Consider the following 17968-nt stretch of genomic DNA (forward strand, 5'->3'; position numbering starts at 1 on the left):
GAAAAATGTTGCTTTTCAGTATTAGTAAATTGCCTTGTCTGAATTAATTAAGAGCATATAATAAATTAGTACTTTCTCTGTAGTTTTGGAGTGTCTTTAAAACATTATATTTTACCAGGAGAACCATAAAACATAGGTTAAGTATAAAGAGGGTTTTTTTTTTTTTTTTATAAAAATTGAGGCAAAAGCTTGTAATAGCTGTTAGAAGCTCTCTCAGCGAAGAGTGTGTTTACCTATTGAACTGGAGCTCCAGGTAGAAGCATTTACGTGAATGCTTATACCTAACACAGTAGATGTCCTCCATCTAGTGATTTATACACAAATGTAAATTGAGGTCATTTTTGTAAATTTGTTATGTTAAAGTACAAATAGAAGGTGGCCAAACCTAAATATACTAAACAGAAGCTATTCTTTAAATATGTATTAAGTCATGAGGTTTTGCTTCCTTGAGCCCCAGTTGGTTCTATTAGTAAAAAGTTGTTTTGTTATATAATGTCAAATTATGTGTGCCTAAACTCTTAAACACAGTCATTACTACTATGAGTATATATATAAAATATATACATACATATTATTTATGTTTCTTAAGTTTGGACAAACCGCTGGCACAGAAATAATAGTGCTTTTCATTTTTATGTTTCTCAGACCATATATTTAATCTTTATTTGCATTTTGAGTGTCTACAATGTATTTAGTATATTTTATTTTTTGAAAAACTAGGCCTTGTCCTTTTGTTCCTTATATTAATACAGATTTCATCCATACATTTGGGATTCTTCATTCTTCTTTAAAGCAGAGGTACTGCTAATTGCACCTCCCACTCTCATCATTTCGTAAGGGTTGTGGTTTTTTTTTTTTCTTTTTTTCAGCACTGTTTCCAATTTTGCTTATCCTTTCCTGAGAAATAATTAGTTTGTAAATTAAGAAAAAATTTGTGTTATTTCCAGAGGTTGTCTCTTGTCCTCTCAAATCTTATGCTGGATCTGTTTATTGGCAGGAAGCCAATAGGACTTGGCTGTGGGGAGTGCGTTTGTCCAGATGGAAATTTAGTTGCCTTTGATGGTTGCCTGTTTCCTTTATTCCGATATTCCCCCTCTGCCTTGGTGTGGCAGGCTGTGTGGCTCCATACACGGATGAAGTTTGATCAATAAATTGAAGGCTCTTTGACTTTCTGTCTTTTCTGGCATGGCTGATGGAGGAAGAGGCTGATGGACAGAATTTGAAGGGCTTGTGCTGGGATCTGTGTCCTATTTGGGGAAGGGTGCCATTTGGAGGTGGCATCTTCCATGGGACTATAGTGGTATTTAGCACCAGGGACCATTTGTGGGGCTAACGGTATGTGCTGGAAGGCATAAATGGCTGCCTTGCTAATATTTTTAAACTGTGTTTCAGTGGACTGTCTAAAATGTAATATAAATAAGGTTACTGCCTTCATTTCAGTACAAAATAGCACCCTAGGAGTTTTGTAACTTGTACCATTTTATAGTAAGCACTTAGACCACCATAGTAAACATGGCGTTGATTGTTGTCATGGTCATCAAATATGTATGTGCTTATAACATTTAAATTCATTGCCAAAGCAGAATACGTGCTTATTGACAAAATCCAGCCGCACTCAGAGCTCAGATGCGAGAGCTGCTCTGGACCCGGGCTGCCTCCCTGCCGCGTCCACTCCTGCGGCAGCCTTCCCGAGGCGCTGTTAGCGACGCTTCTTTCAAATTGTCGCCCTTCTCTGGGCGTTGGTTTTCTCTAGTCTCTCTAGTCTCTCTTTCGTGCAGTTTTCCACCTCTCACTCACAGTAACTCTACTTGTAATTACGGGTCAGCCTACATGATGGGCGTTGTGTGGCTGTTCTTCAGTCCATCGTTTGCTTAGTGTTTCCACCCTTTCTCTTACTTCTCCGGCATTCGGCTTAGGCCGTCTGTGAACTTGCCTTGTTTCTAAGCCAATAGGCATTTGTTTGTCTCTCATAAACTCTGTATGTCTTTGTAAAGAAAGTACTATTTTTAGATACTTTTACTAGGCAGCTAAACATTTTTAAACTATGGTCTAGTATTTTAAGTGTACTAGTTATTTGCATTTTGAAAAGAACTGGAAGTAGCCCTGTGACTAAGACATAATGAAAATAATGATTTTTAAAGGATCATCTTTACTTTAAGTTTACGTGTATTTGTTTCATAAATAATTCCTTCAACAGATTTTTTTTTTTTTTACTATGTGTCAGGCACTGTTTATAAGTAGTATGTTTGCTAGTATTCTTAACTGTATTTGATGAATTGATTCATAAATTTTGTTTGTTTGTTTTTAGATAAAATTGAAGAAGCACAAAAAGAACTTAATGGGGCAGAAGTGTCAAAAAAAGGTAAATTAAAAATCAACCCCAATATATACTTTATTCTTGCAGGAATTCCTATATAAATGCCTTATAATTGCAGCTATACTAAATCAATCAATGTAAGCATATCACAAAATTAAAAATCACCTTAAATTGATTGATACTTAAAAGTACATGTACTTTACCTTATGAAATGTTTTAACTGCATAGCTATAACTGTTTCCCACATATTAATATTTTTTTTTGGTGAGAGTATGAAAGATTGTTGCATCCCTTCTGAAAGTCCTGTTTGTGAAGCTGTCCTGCAGCGGTAAAGGTAGCCCCAGGATGGAGCCTGGGGGTCATGTTCACATGTGTGTGTGCTCATATGTGTTCGCGTGATACAGTATTTTTTTGAAATGACAAAAACCTAAGACAACTAAAAATAACCCCTGTGCTAGTCAGTGCAGGAATAATTGAATAAATTGTAGGACATTCATATTTGGAGATGTTATGTAGCTTTTTAAAATGTTAATTATTTCTGTGGACTGTGATGATTTGTTGCTAAATGGGAAAATGAAATTGCAATGTAGCATGTAAAATACACCACTTTTTTCAATCAAAAGCATATGCATGTGCACACTGCTTATGTAGGATTGGACAAAGTTTGAACAGACTTAACACACAAATAAGTTTGCATTGGTGAGAGAAGGCGCAAAGGAAGATGATTAACTTTCATTTACCTGGATTTGTATTCTTTCACTAGTTATAATGCATAAATGTATAAAAACGTCTAAACCAAAAATCGGTTTTCATCATGGAAAGCATACATACTATTTTCCCAGGTAGTACGAAAAAATGCAGCAGATGAGGAACAGCTCGTGGGAGGGAAGGAAGACGTAAGGTGGAAAGAATGCCAGCGGTCTCTGTCAATGGGGAGAATTGATTACAAGGCTAGAGGCTTCTCTTTTTGGCTTTGAGGTTTCATGACTTATTATTTCTTTGTCCTTGCTGTGTCTTCTAATCACAGTGGGATATTTTGGCAGAGTAATTTAACCACATAAGATTCCAGTGAAGAGCCTCCCCCCGACGCCCCTCTCCAAATCTAGTTAGGTTGCTCGCGAGGTATCTTTAGTGGAAATAATTGCTGGTTGTCCAGGTTCTCCATCCCTTGGGCCAGCCTGTGAGGCCTCCAGAGTCATTCAGGGCTGAGCTGAGCAGTTAGGCTGTGATGTGCTGACACTTTAAAGTGTCTTCTGGAGTTCCCGTCGTGGCTCAGTGGAAACGAAATCTGACTAGCATGCATGAGGACTCAGGTTCGATCCCTGGCCTCACTCAGTGGGTTAAGGATCAGGCATTGCCATGAGCTGTGGTGTAGGTTGCAGAAGCGACTTGGATCTGGCGTTGCTGTGGCTGTGGTGTAGGCCGGCAGCTACAGCTCTGATTCGACCCCTAGCCTGGGAACCTCCGTATGCTGTGGATGGGCCAAAAAGATTAAAAAAAAAAAAAAGTATAAAGTGCCTTTCTTCTTTTTTGTCTCCCTTTGCACCTCCCCCCCCATGGAATCTCTGGAAGGCCCATATCAAATAAGACTCTTTAATGACACTTGTAGAAAAACAAGAGTAGGAAGAGCATAGAAGTCGCCACAGCCACATGGTGCCTTTGAAAGTTTGAAGATCTCGTCCCCACGTATCTGGAATCATGGTATAATTGAGACACTGGCTATAAGATTATGGTTTAAACTTCTTTGTCCTGGTCAATCTCTTCCACATCTAGTAAAAGTTTAGAGCTGCTTCCGTTAGCAAAATAAATGTGCACTTGTCTTCCTTTTCCCTCTTTTTTTACCCAAAGCAAAGAGCTTTAAAAACTGAACTAAATGCTTGATAGGAAGGAGGAAATGGAACAAAGGTTCTAGAAAAAGAAATTGGATAATGAGGTTGAGAATAATCCATTGGGCTCCATTTGGCAGGCTACCCTTTCTTAAGACCTGGGATGAATACCAAGTGAGCATAGTTCCCTGCAATTCATGGCCAAGAATTACTACTTGACTTTCATTTTTACATATGCATTCTGGGCAAATTAAAAATGAAATAGTTTTCTTCTGTAATATAATTAAGGAATAATATCCATTTGTCTTTAACAACATGAGATAAAATCTTTCAGTAATAGAGGATTTGAGATTTCTCAGATCTTTGCAGAGCTCTCTGTTTTATGGAAGTCATTTCTTCTTTTGAAAACTATACCTTAAAAATTTAGAGTTTTTGTGTTTATGATTAAGATGAGTCATCTAGAATAGATCAATTTTTTTCACTGTTTTTTCCAACATGCTTTTGGTTATTTCCCTCTGAAAATTTAGCTTTTTTCTACATCTGCCTTATTTTCTGTGGTGCTCATGGTTCTAAGGCTTTGTCTCTGTTGAAGATGCCGTGGTCCTTAACCTGTTTGACGGTCTCTCTCCCGCTCTTCTTTTTTGACCATTAGGACAAGTACCTAATTTATCTTCAGAAGAGTTTAGCATACTAGTAGGCTCTGAAAGAAAACAAACCTCGCTTATTGGTAGATTAAAAAAAGATATCTTTGCTGTTTCCTAACCTTTTAAGGAAGGATTAATTTATTTAGTTTAATACAGTGGCAAACAAGCTGACTTTGCTCATTATACACCAGTAGAATAAACGAGCGCAGTAAATTATGTTAATGTATTTCTTTTATTCTTGCTCTCTGCTTATGAATGAAAATCAGATGACTTGAATTTGATTTATCTTTTTAATTTGGGGAAAAGTGTAGCATACAGCATCCACACAAGTCCGTAAATCGTCCTTATTTCCTTCCTACAATGCTGTTTACTTGCTCTTAACATCCATTGTCCTTGACACTATTTCTAAAATTATTGCACTAGATTTAAATAAAATAAATAGTGAATATCACAGATGTAGTGAAGGGATATGTATAAAATAAACTGGGAAGAGACAAACAGAGCAGTTAATTTGGAGAGTTTTATATACTATCTCTTGAATAAGCTTTATTTAATACTTTGTTTCAAATTTCTATCACCATATTTGACACATAGTATATATTATATAATATACAAATATATGTAATATATTATTAAATATGCCTTATGTGGTATTACACATTGTTATATATACTATTATGTATTATATATTTAATACATAATACTTGTATTGGTACATGTTACTTAGTATAACTCATAAGAATAGCATCGTAATCTTTGATTCAAATACCCAAAGAACTGGCACATTGCTAATACGTACTGTTTATTAACCTACATCCTAGTCACCATTTTATCCCACTATCTGCTCTCTAGAGGTCTTTACTGTCCTTAACTTTGTGTTACCATTTTAGTGCTCCTTAAAAATAATTATGTATTCTCAAACAGTGTCCTTTTTAGTTTTGTCTGAGTTTTAGCTTTAAAAGTAAAATTATAATATTTGCAGTTGGCAAAAGTTCATTCTTTTTTATGGCTGAGTAGTATTCCATTATAAATACATGTGTGTATGTATACACACACACACAAATATAATATATATACACACATATATATGAAATACACACACACACATAGCTTCTTCATCCATTTATCTGTTGATGGGCGCTTAAGTTTCTTCCACACCTTGGCAGTTGTAAATGATGCTTCTGTGAACATTGGGGTACCTGTATCTTTTTGGCTTAGTGGGTTGTTGTTGTTTGGATATATACAGGAGTAGAATTGCTGGGTCATATAGTAGTTCTATTTTTAGTTTTTTGAGAAACTTCCATACTGATTCCCCAGTGACTGCACCAGTATACATTCCAACCAACAGTGTACAGGGGTTCTCTTTTTGCCACATCTTTGTCAACATTTGTTATTTTTGTTATTTTTTATTTATTTATTTTTGTCTTTTTGCCATTTCCAGGGCCGCTCCCATGGCATATGGAGGTTCCCAGGCTAGGGGTCGAATTGGAGCTGTAGCTGCCGGCCTATGCCAGAGCCACAGCAATGCAGGATCTGAGCCACGTCTGCAACCTACACCACACAGCTCATGGCAATGCCGGATCCTCAACCCACTGAGCAAGGCCAGGGATCCAACCCACAACCTCATGGTTCCTAGTTGGATTCGTTAACCACTGAGCCACGACAGGAACTCCTATTTGTGTTATTTTTGATGATAGCCATTCTGACTGTTGTGAGGTGATTTATGGTTTTGATTTGCATTTCCCTGATAATTAGCAATGTTGAGCATCTTTTCATATGCCTGTTGCCATCTGCATTTCCTCTTTGGAAAAAATATCTATGCAGTTCTTCTGCCCATTTTTTAGCCAGGCTGTTTGTTTTTTTTTGATGTTGAGCTGAATAAACTAGTTATATATGTTGAATATTATTCCCTGATAAGTCATACCATTTGCAAATATTTTCTCCCATTCTGTAGGTTGTCTTTTCATTTTGATGTGCAAAGGATCTCAACTTTAATTATGTGTTCCATATTCAAGTTATTTTTACTTTTATTTCCTTCACTGTAGGAGATCGGTCCAAAAAAATATTGCTATGATTTATGCCAAAGACTGTTCTGCCTGTTTTCCTCTAGGAGGTTTATAGTATCTGGTCTTACATTTAGGTCTTTAATCCATTTTGAGCTTCTTTTTTTATGTGGTATTAGAGACTGTTCTAATTTCATTCTTTCACTGTAGCTGTCCTGTTTTCCCTGCACCACTTATTGAAGAGACTGTCTCTTCTTCATTGTATATTCTTGCCTCCTTTGTCGTGGGTTAGTTGACCATAGTGTGTGGGTTTGCATCTGGGCTCTCTTATCCTATTCCATTGATCTGTGTGTCTGTTTTTGTGCCACCCAACATATTTATTGAGTGGATTCTTCCTTTACTATATTTCATATTAATTTTGCCTGTGTGTGTGGGTTTGTGTCGTAGCACTCTCTTCTGTTTGTCCATGGTTTCATGCTACAATATGTTCATTACTGTCACTTTATTGTTTTGATATACAGGAAGGCAAATTTCTGACTTACTCTTTTAGGAGTATTTTGATTATTTCTAGTTTTTTTCTCATCCATTTAAATTTTAGAATCAACTTAAAAAAGACTTGTTGAGGAGTTCCCGTCGTGGCGCAGTGGTTAACGAATCCGACTAGGAACCATGAGGTTGCGGGTTCGGTCCCTGCCCTTGCTCAGTGGGTTAACGATCCGGCATTGCCATGAGCTGTGGTGTAGGTTGCAGACGCGGCTTGGATCCTGTGTTGCTGTGGCTCTGGCGTAGGCCAGTGGCTACAGCTCCGATTCGACCCCTAGCCTGGGAACCTCCATATGCCGCGGGAGCGGCCCAAGAAATAGCAACAACAACAAAAGACAAAAAGACAAAAAAAAAAAAAAAAAGACTTGTTGGAACTTTAGGATTGCATTGAATTTGGGCAAACTATCATAAACAATTTTCAGGCTCCCTATCCATAAGAATAGTATATTTTTGATACCTGTATTTTCTTTAATGTCCTGTAATTTTTTCCCATACGGATCATGTACTCACTTTATTGGATTTAATTCTTAGAATTTTCTTTATTTTGCTGGTTTCACTGATTTTCTTTTCTGTGAAATCATTTTCTATCTCTTCTTGGCAAATAGGAAAGTATAATATATTCTCGTATATTCATTTTCTATCCAGCCACTAGGATGCACTCATTCATTCTGAAAATATGTCTGCCAATGCTTTAGAATTTCTTACAAGCATCGTATCAGCTGGGAGTAATGAATGTTTTCTTTCTTCCTTTTAAAATCATTGTTCCTTTTATTTGTTTTTCTTGTTTAACCCAGTTGGCTCCAGTAAAAATCCAACAGAATGATGGTGTTGGCACCCTTGGCTTGTTCTTGATTTCAGGGGCACTGCTTTTAATATGTCACTATTAAAATGTTTGAATATTTCTTGAAGATTTATGTGTTCCATATTCAAGAGATACTGGTCTGTCATTTCATTTTCTTATTATTTTCCTTGCCCAGTTCGTTTTAAGGTTTTGTAGCTCTATTGAATGATCTGAAGACTATATTCCCCTGCTTCCCATAGAGTTGTTTGATACTGAAATTAGAGCTTTAGAGCCAAGTCTGAGAATGTATTTTGACTTTTGAGAGGGGTTAAGGGTAGGGGATTTTTAAGTACCAAGCCAATATATTTAGTAATGTGAGATTCCTTGAGCTTTTTTCCCTTCAGTCAGATATTTTTCCATTTTATTAAGTATTCACATTAATTGGCAAAAAGTCATTCAGGGTATTCTCTTACTCTCTTTCATTGCTGCTGGATCTGTAGTTGTGTCTCTATTTTTTTTCATTGTTAATATGGTTCATTTGTACCTTTTCTCTCTGTTTTGGTGAGTAGTGCTAGAGGGTTGTCTATTTCACTCCCCTTTTATTGTGCTGACTTCTGATTTTCTTGATATTCTCTTGTGTCATAGTTCTCAGTTTCATTTCATTTTTCTCTTTCTTATCCTCTTCTTTGGGTTTATTATCAAATTTCTTAAGTTGGAAATCCATTTTTAAGTCTTTATTCTTTTTCTGTTGAAATCACTTAACAGTGTTAAATCCTTCTAGACGTTGCTTTAGCTATACTAAACCTGAGTTCATATTTGCTACTTTCATTAATTTCTTCTTTGACCCCCTTGATAGAATTTTTTTTCCCCCCATGGGGATGGTTGGGGATTTAATATATCTTTTTGTTACTGATTTCTGGCTTAATTGCATTGTTACATTGTTTTTTTTAAAAAGCGGTTTGTGTTTCTAAAATAATTTTAGAAATTTTCTGAATACAAAAGTTTCAGGGAATGTTCCATTAAAAAAATCCTCCTAGATGTTATGTTAGAAATTTAGAAATCAGCATTTTACAGATAAATTCATCATTTTACAAAGATGAAAAAGCTAAAGTTGAAAGATGTTAAATAACCTTACCCCAGGGACTGCTACCAGAAAGAGAGCAATTTTCAAGTCTGTGTTGTTCTAACATTGTCCTACATTGTATCTGGATGAGAGCTGTGCTCTAGTGAAAGTTGCATCTGTAGCACTGTTAGTCCTGTTCTTCCCTTTGAGTGAAGAGATCACTTTTTAAAGGAATATTGTAATGAGAAAAAATACAAGTCAAACAATGGTTTTAGGAAAAGGTGGAGATTTTAGGTTAGCCTGCACTGGGGTTTTTCATGTTATTCTGACTCAAACAGCAGAATCCTAAAATCACCACCCTCTACCTGGAGTTTCCTATTATCTGCAGTCACTCTCATATGACATACTCCAGCCACCAGAAAGTTTTTATTTAAACATAATTTCTGGAGTTCCCGTCGTGGCTCAGTGGTTAATGAATCTGACCAGGAACCACGAGGCCGAGCTCGGAGGGTTAAGGATCGGTGTTGCTGTGGTGAAGGTCGCAGACGTGGCTCGGATCTGGCGTGGCTTGTGGCTGTGATCTGGGCCGGCAGCTGCAGCTCCGATTCGACCCCTGGCCTGGGAACCTCCATATGCCGCGGGTGTGGCCCTGAAAAGACAAAAAAATAAAAAATAAATTAAAATAATTTCTGTTGCTCATCTGTTTTACCATGTCTGTCAGAGTAAGGGGGCCTAAGCAGAGAAGTAGTTTCTATGACTTAGGAAGCAGAGTAAGGCGTCTGTCCTGCTGAAAGAACTCGGTGATATTTAGACTTGGCCCCAGGAGTCGCTAGACCACCAGGACTTTTGTTAGCACAGGCATCATTTATGCCCTGGAATTACCCACTTGTTGTCCAGAGAAGCTTGAAGGGAGCTGGGTTCCTGTGTCAGACTAGACTAACTCCGAAGTGAGCATGACAGGCTGGTGAGCAGAAAGCTAGATTATCAACTCTAATGAGGGGTAAATAAGAAAGCTAGCGCTTACTCCCCTGCTTTCCTAACTTTTTTAAGCTCCTTATAACACGAGTGGGTTTGCAAGGAGTGAAAAATAATCCCATTTTTTTCTTTTTAAAATACCACGTGTGATATTAAAAAAAGAAACGAGGGATGATTTGGAATAATATTTTATGGTAATAAGGTTATGCTTTAATGCCAGTGACATTCTCATCTTTAAGAATTCTGCTAAGTGAACGTCAGCGAGTACACGAGCAGGTTCCTATAACCAAGGCATGAAGTACTTCCTAAGTAAGACTAAACTTTAGGTGGCGTAATGGAAAAGTTGGTCTGATTTTTTATTCAAGTGAAGAATGTTAATACGATATAAGATAAAAATGTTTTAAAACAGTCTGGGAAAAGGGATATGCCATAAAAGAAAACTTGGTTGGCTTAGTTTTACCTAAAATGTTATAAACTTGGAAAGTCATCAACAATGTATAAAATGGAAACTCACGTTAGTATTGCCAGTGAAAAAGCTCGTGAATAGTGAGATGTCTGAACTGTAGAATATTTTAAAGGGATGCAGTTTTATTATTTCAGTATTGAAGTAGTACTAATTAGTTAGGTGTACATATATATATATATATATATATATATATTTTTTTTTTTTTTTTTTTTGTCTTTTTGCTATTTCTCTGGGCCGCTCCCGTGGCATATGGAGGTTCCCAGGCTAGAGGTCCAATCGGAGCTATAGCCACCGGCCTACGCCAGAGCCACAGCAACGCGGGATCCGAGCCGTGTCTGCAACCTACACCAGCTCACGGCAACTCCGGATCCTTAACCCACTGAGCAAGGGCAGGGACCGAACCCGCAACCTCATGGTTCCTAGTTGGATTCATTAACCACTGCGCCACGACGGGAACTCCCCATATAAAGTATCATTTTTTTTAGATTTCGCATGTAAGTGATAATGATATTGGTCTGTCTGACTGACTTTCCTCATTATGATAATCTCTCAAGTCCATCCATACACTGCAGATGGCGTCATGTCATTCTTTGTTACGGCCGAGCACTATGCCATTGTGTACACAGACCCCATCTCCTCCTTCTCTTTTTTTTTTTGTGAATGGCTGTACCTGTGGCATATGGAAATTCCTGGGCCAGGGATCGAATCCACATTGCAGCTGTGATCTCTGCCACAGCTGCAGCAACACTGGATCCTTTAACCCACTATGCCAGGCCGGGGACTGAACCTGCACCTCTGCAACAGACTGAACCACTGCAGTCAGGTTCTTAACCCACTGTGCCACTATAGGAACTCCCATGCCACATCATCTGTTGGTGGACAGATGACTATATTTTTGACGGGTTGTGATTGTTGGGTTTACACAGTAATTACCAGGAAGTAATGTAATTAAATGAATATTAATGGATGTAACAAAAAGAAATTCTACTTTCTTAGTATTAAGTGACCAGAAAATCATGTTTTCTTTGTAGAATTGTTATTAGTTAGTTCTTTTATTCTTTTTTTTTTTTATTGTTGTGCACCAGCTATTCTCTTTAGCCATGAGAAATGGATAGGAATGAAAAGGTCTGTACCTTAAAGGAACCTATGAGTTTTATCTCCGCTTTTGCCTGAATTATCATAAAATCTGAATTGGTAGAATCAAAATTCATGAGGTTTTCAGCAGACTGGCAGCAGTGCCTAACAAATTTCCCTTGGGAAAACTGTAACAGATTTTCTATTTTTTTAGGAGAGAAGGTCATCTCTTTTTTTCTTTTAATATTATATTTGCTTTGACTTTCAAATTTAAATATGCACGAATCCTGAAGTGTTGTTTTTGTGTAGTAGACAATGCCAATGGTTTGAATTATGGGAAAATTAGTATTATTTTAATTATTTGTGCCATATATGTGAGTTAAAGGCATCATATGTCAATCCTGTCAATATTTTGAGATTTAAAAATACCAAATCCCAAGAAGTCATTGCCTTTCAAGCTAGACTATGCCAGCTCTATAGAAGACAATTTGCATAATGACAAATAAAAGTACTTTTGAGTACATTAATGTAAAATAAATGTCTTTATTCTGTTCATGGTGTTTAAATGCAAAAAACTAAACTTTGTGTCCTATAAATTATGAGGCAAAAATCTCCATATGTTTCCTAACAGTGTTATTGATTATTCTCTATTGAATAATCATTTGTTAAATAAGAGACTAAAATAGTAACAAGATTTTACTTTTGTAGAAGTCTTTGAGAAAGGCTTGCATTTTACACTTTTATACCTACTTCACACTTTTAAAGCCTGTTTTCCATTGGCCTCAGAATGCTGTTGTTTGTAAGACACGCAGTGATGTCTTGCACCATTTAGAAAGGGAAAACGTCACTTCCAGTTAAGTCATGACACAGTTCTCTTGTAATTGATTATAAGATCACCAGGATTTCGGGGAGATTAAAATATTTAAAAGATCTTATAATTGATCGGAAGATCACCATGATTTCAGGGAGATTAAAATGTTTGTCTAAACTTCCATAAATTATGTATTTAGTCCATTGCTTCATTTTTTTGACAAGAGAGATGAAGCAGTTCAGATAACGATGCGTGGGTTTGAGCTGCTTTGAGGACCGCGTCCCTGAGGACTGTGGAAAATGAAGGAATGGGTCTCATTCTGTTGATTCACTTGGGGATTCATGGAAGAATGTTAAGGAAAAAAACCCGGATTTTCTTTAATTTATTATTGTCGCTTCTTGGGTGATGGATCTCATGCATATGCCTCTCTGTTAGTTTTTATTTGAATAATGTTGCAGGGTGATTAAAAGGCTAATGTGTGCTGCTGTTGATTTATTTAGGCTTTTCTCCAGCTTTGCTTCTGTACTCCATGTGTGGGGGAAAGGGATGCAAGCTTAGAGATTTGTTGCCTACATAGAGACTTGGTCTTTTTTCATGTTTTCTTGGACCAGAGAAAGCAGTACACATCACATGAAAGTAAGGGCTGTAATTCCGGGCAAGGAAGAATAGAAAGTAAAAGTGCAAGGAGACAGAATCAATTGAAGACAGGTAGACAATGGTGAGAAATTCTAGAAAATAAATTAAAAAATTAAGAAGCAGACAGTTAAGGGAACTGTAAAGTACTATTTCACCCAAACAGGGCATTCTTTTGCTCCTGTTTTGTTGGGCTATGGTGTGTATAAAAAGAATATCAAATTTTAAGGATGATACTTTAGAATGTTGCCCTAACCACCAAGCATGGGATACAGTAGTAACTAGTTCATTCAAGAGAAGGTTTGGAAGCAGAAAATAAGATTCTGTGGATAAGTGAGAAAAGGCTGGAAGAGGACTGAAGAAAATTTCAGTGAGAGCAAATGTATATGGTAACGTGTATACATAGTTTGATGTTTAGTTAGTGAGGAAATGGGTTTGACAGATTTTATTGGGAGAGCAACTCCGTGCTGGAGCCAGGAATAGGGATGTTGCTACAGGTGTTTATTTCTGGAAGCCCACTACCTAGCATTGCAGTTAGCCACTTCTGTTTTGTTTTGTTTTTAACTCAATGAATTTTGTTATATTTATAGTTATACAACCATCATCACAACCCAGTTTACAGCATTTCCATCTCAAACCCCCAACCTACCCCTCAACTTGTCTCTCCTTTGGTAACCATAAGTTTTTCAAAGTCTGTGATCAGTTTCTGTTTTGCAAGTAAGTTCATTGTATCCTTTTTTTTGGCCCCTCATATAAGTGATAGCATATGATGTTTGTGTCTCAAGTGTCTGACTAACTTCCCTTAGCAGGATAATTTCTGGGTCCATCTGTGTTGCTGCAAATGCCATTATTTCATTCCTTTTTATGGCTGGGTAATATTCCATTATGTATATGTACCACATCTTCTTGCTCCACCCTCAGTCGCTGGACATTTAGGTTGTTTCCATGTCTCTCGGCTGTTGTATGTAGTGCTGCAGTGACTATATGGATACATGTATCTTTTCAAGTCATGGTTTTCTCTGGAGAGATGTCCAGGAGTGGGATTGCTGGATCAAATGGTGATTCTGTTTTTAGTTTTTGAGGAATCTCCATACTCTTTTCCACAGTAGTTGCACTAATTTACGTTCCCACCAATAGCGTAAGAGGGTTCCCTTTTCTCCACACCCTCTCCAGCACTTATTGCTCATAGACTTTTGATGGTGGCCATTCTGGCCACTGTAAGGTGGTACCTCATGGTGGTTTTGATGTGCATTTCTCTAATAATTAGTGGTGCTGAACAAGAGTAGGAGGGATCTGAGATAATGTCTGGCTTTGACAGCAGATGAATGGCTGTGCCTTGCACTGACATTGGCCTGTAGTGTTAAATCTATTTTGAGGTATCAGGACTTGATTGATTGTGTTGGGTAGTTTTCCTTATATTTAATATGAAGGGGGAGTTCCCGTCGTGGCACAGTGGTTAACGAACCCGACTAGGAACAATGAGGTTGCAGGTTTGACCCCTGGCCTTGCTCAGTGGGTTAAGGATCCGGCGTTGCCGTGAGCGGTGGTGTAGGTTGCAGACGCGGCTCGGATCCAGTGTTGCTGTGGCTCTGGTGTAGGCTGGTGGCTACAGCTCTGATCAGACCCCTAGCCTGGGAACCTCCATATGCCATGGGAGCGGCCCTGGAAATGGCAAAAAGACAAAAAAAAAAGAAAAGAAAAAAAAGAAAAAAGAAAGGTTACTTTAAGTTACTTGAAAGTTGAGCGTTTGTGGGGGGAAAAAAAAGCATGTTTATGTCTTCAGGAGATGTATGGTTATTTTCTTACTTAATTAGCAACCTGTTCAAGTTTGTGCCATCTTGGGCCAATTATATTTATAACTTCTTACATTCTATTTGTTATTCAAGTATCCAAATATATTCAAATAAGGTATAACCTTCTCTTGTAATTTTAAATCATTTTTTGTTTTTATATCCTACCCTTTTTTCATTTCAGAGAACATTTATTATTGATTAGAGTGATTTTTAAATTAAAAGTTTCAAATACAATTGTTACTTATTCTACTTAAATTTTTAAAAATTTTATTTATCTCTGATTTTATTTTTGTTTTTACTTATTTTTCCTATGTTCCTGCAGTCAAAATTATATTTCTGAAATTATATATTGACAGCCTATGAAACTTTCTTTTATGGATGGAAAAGTTCTGCAGTATTTGCCTCTGAATGATTAATTAAACTCCTATTTGAGTACCTACTTTGTCTGTACCTGCTAGATTTTGATCTATATTTTAAACTATTTTTGAATAAGCAGTTCTTTTTGGGTTCTTAATTTGCTAATTGACCTGCTTTGGAGTTGAGTATTTCATTACACATTTATTTGTATGTGAGTAATAGTTATGCATAAGATGAATTCAGAAATACAAAACTCTAGGTGACAGGTAGTGATGGGCTATCTCTGTACTCCAATCCTATAGTATTTTAATTTTTTTTGAAACTTTAAGAAATTTTTATTTTAACAAAGACTTATAAAATATGAAATTTAATATGTCTACTACATTCTCCTTTTCTGTTAAAGCCCATATTCTTGTCTCTTTTTCCTGATTTTTTGGCTACATCATAGCCTGTTAATGGTGAATTTAGTTTCCCTTCTTCACTCCATAATTATTTTTCTATTTTTTTGAACAGGTTTTTTTTTTTAATGTATTCTGTTGCATACTTGTTTTGTTATAAAAGCTTAACATTGTATCTTGCATTGTTTTAACCTTTAACTAAATAATTCTTGGCCTTACTTTGGGGGAAGTGAGCTCAAATTCTACTTATCCATTCTTGCTTTTCTTCTAGGGCTGGGGTTCTTACTCAGAATTGCAGCTATGTTCTGATTGTGTTGCAGTGTATTTCTTCCATTAGGAATGTTATCAAAGCCTCTGAATCTGTTTTGGTTGGTAAAACTAAACTTATATTTCACTCAGTGCTCCAAGAACTACTCTGATCTTCTGCTCAGTATGCCTCGAATGGGACATGGTGGTGCTCCCAGAGCTTGCTGTTGCGTCAGACGCTGGCTCCAAGCTGTCAGGACTCTGCATCATAGCATCTCTTCCATGCGTTTATTCGTTTACCCTGCTCTTTGACTTACATGCCATGATTATCATGTATTTGAATTCCATATATATTCCTTATTATTTTTATACAGTTGCTGCTCATCTTGATTTCTACACATTAATCACTTTGGGGCTCATTTCATCTCGCATCTCTAGTTTCCCGCATGGGATAATTTTATTTTATGTGAAGAATCATCTTTAGTTTTCCATTAGTGCAGGTCTGTTGTGACAGATTATTTCAAGTGACAAATGATTTCCTGTATCATTTATTTTAAAGTGTCTGTTTCTTTTTCATTCTTGAGAAATACTTTTTCTGAGTTCAGAAGCATAGGATTCTAGTTTGGCGGTTTATTTCCTTGAGCACAGTATTGCTGTTCCGATGTCACGTATAAGTCTAATTTTTGCCTGTTTGAAGGCAATCTGTCTTTTTTTAAAAAAAAATACATTTAATTGGAGTATAGTCAACTTAAAAAAGTTGTGTTAAATTTCAGGTATACAAGGTAATCTGTTTTTATAATTAAATTTTCTTGTACTTTTAAAACATTTGGCCTTGTTGCTGACTTTTGCAGTTTCACAGTGGGATGTATAGGTGTGATTTCTCTGTTTTATTTAGCTTGCTTGTGGTGTATAGCACTCTTGAATCTGTAGATTCATGTGTTTCATTACTTTTTCAAAAATTTATTTATTTTTTTATGATTTTTATTTTTCCATCATAGCTGGTTTACAGTGTTCTGTCAGTTTTTTTACTGTACAAGATGACCCACCCACACATACATGTATACCTTCTTCTCACATTATCACGCTCCATCATAAGTGACTAGACATAGTTCCCAGTGCTATATAGCAGGATCTCATTGCTTATCCATTCCAAAGGCAATAGTTTGCATCTATTAACCCCAAATTCACAGTCCATCCCAAACCCTCCCCCTCCCCCTTGGCAACCACAAGTCTGTTCTCCAAGTCCATGATTTTCTTTTTTGTGGAAAGGTTCATTTGTGCCATATATTAGATTCCAGATGTAAGTGATATGTGGTATTTACCTTTCTCTTTCTGACTTCACTTAGTTTGAGAGTCTAGTTCCATCCATGTTGCTGCAAATGACATTATATATATTTTGTTATTTTTTATGGCTGAGTAGTATTCCATCGTGTATACGTACCACATTTTCTTTCTTTCTTTCTTTATTTTTTTTTTTGTTATTCTTATTTTTTTGTCTTTTTGCCATTTTCTTGGGCCGCTCTTGCGGCATATGGAGGTTCCCAGGCTAGGGGTCTAATCAGAGCTGTAGCCACAGCCACAGCAACTCAGGATCCAAGCCGCATTTGTGACCTACACCACAGCTCACAGCAATGCTGGATGGTTAACCCACTGAGCAAGGCCAGGGATCGTACCCGCAACCTCATGGTTCCTAGTCGGATTTGTTAACCACTGAGCCACGACGGGAACTCCACGTACCACATTTTCTTAATCCATTCATCTGTTGATGGACATTCAGGTTGTTTTATTACTTTTTGAAAAATTTTAGACCTATCTCCTCAAATATTACTTCTACTCAATTATTTATTTCCTTACCTTCTAAGATTCCATTTCCAGCCTTTGCAATTTATCCTCTTTGTTTTAGATTTAGCACCTGGATTTTGCATTCCTTTGTCTCCGAGTACTTTATTCTGTGTTGTTTCTTTTGACTTATCTTCCAGTTTGCTATCATTTTCAACTGTTCTGTTCTGAACTTAAATCCCTCCAGTGAGGTCTAAAT

General features: G+C 36.9%; 1 protein-coding gene across 6 annotated transcripts in view; it reads left to right on the top strand.

Moving 5' to 3' along the window:
* Positions 1-17968, top strand: part of HIVEP1 (human immunodeficiency virus type I enhancer binding protein 1) — a 145831-nt gene that overhangs the window by 73583 nt on the left and 54280 nt on the right. For all 6 annotated transcript variants that reach the window (XM_013987646.2, XM_013987651.2, XM_013987642.2 and 3 more), the window contains exon 3: positions 2309-2362. In XM_013987646.2, the coding sequence (XP_013843100.1) occupies positions 2309-2362 (54 nt within the window). The remainder of the gene's footprint in view (positions 1-2308; positions 2363-17968) is intronic.

Source organism: Sus scrofa, chromosome 7, assembly GCF_000003025.6.
Source record: "Sus scrofa isolate TJ Tabasco breed Duroc chromosome 7, Sscrofa11.1, whole genome shotgun sequence".
Classification (NCBI taxonomy): domain Eukaryota; kingdom Metazoa; phylum Chordata; class Mammalia; order Artiodactyla; family Suidae; genus Sus; species Sus scrofa.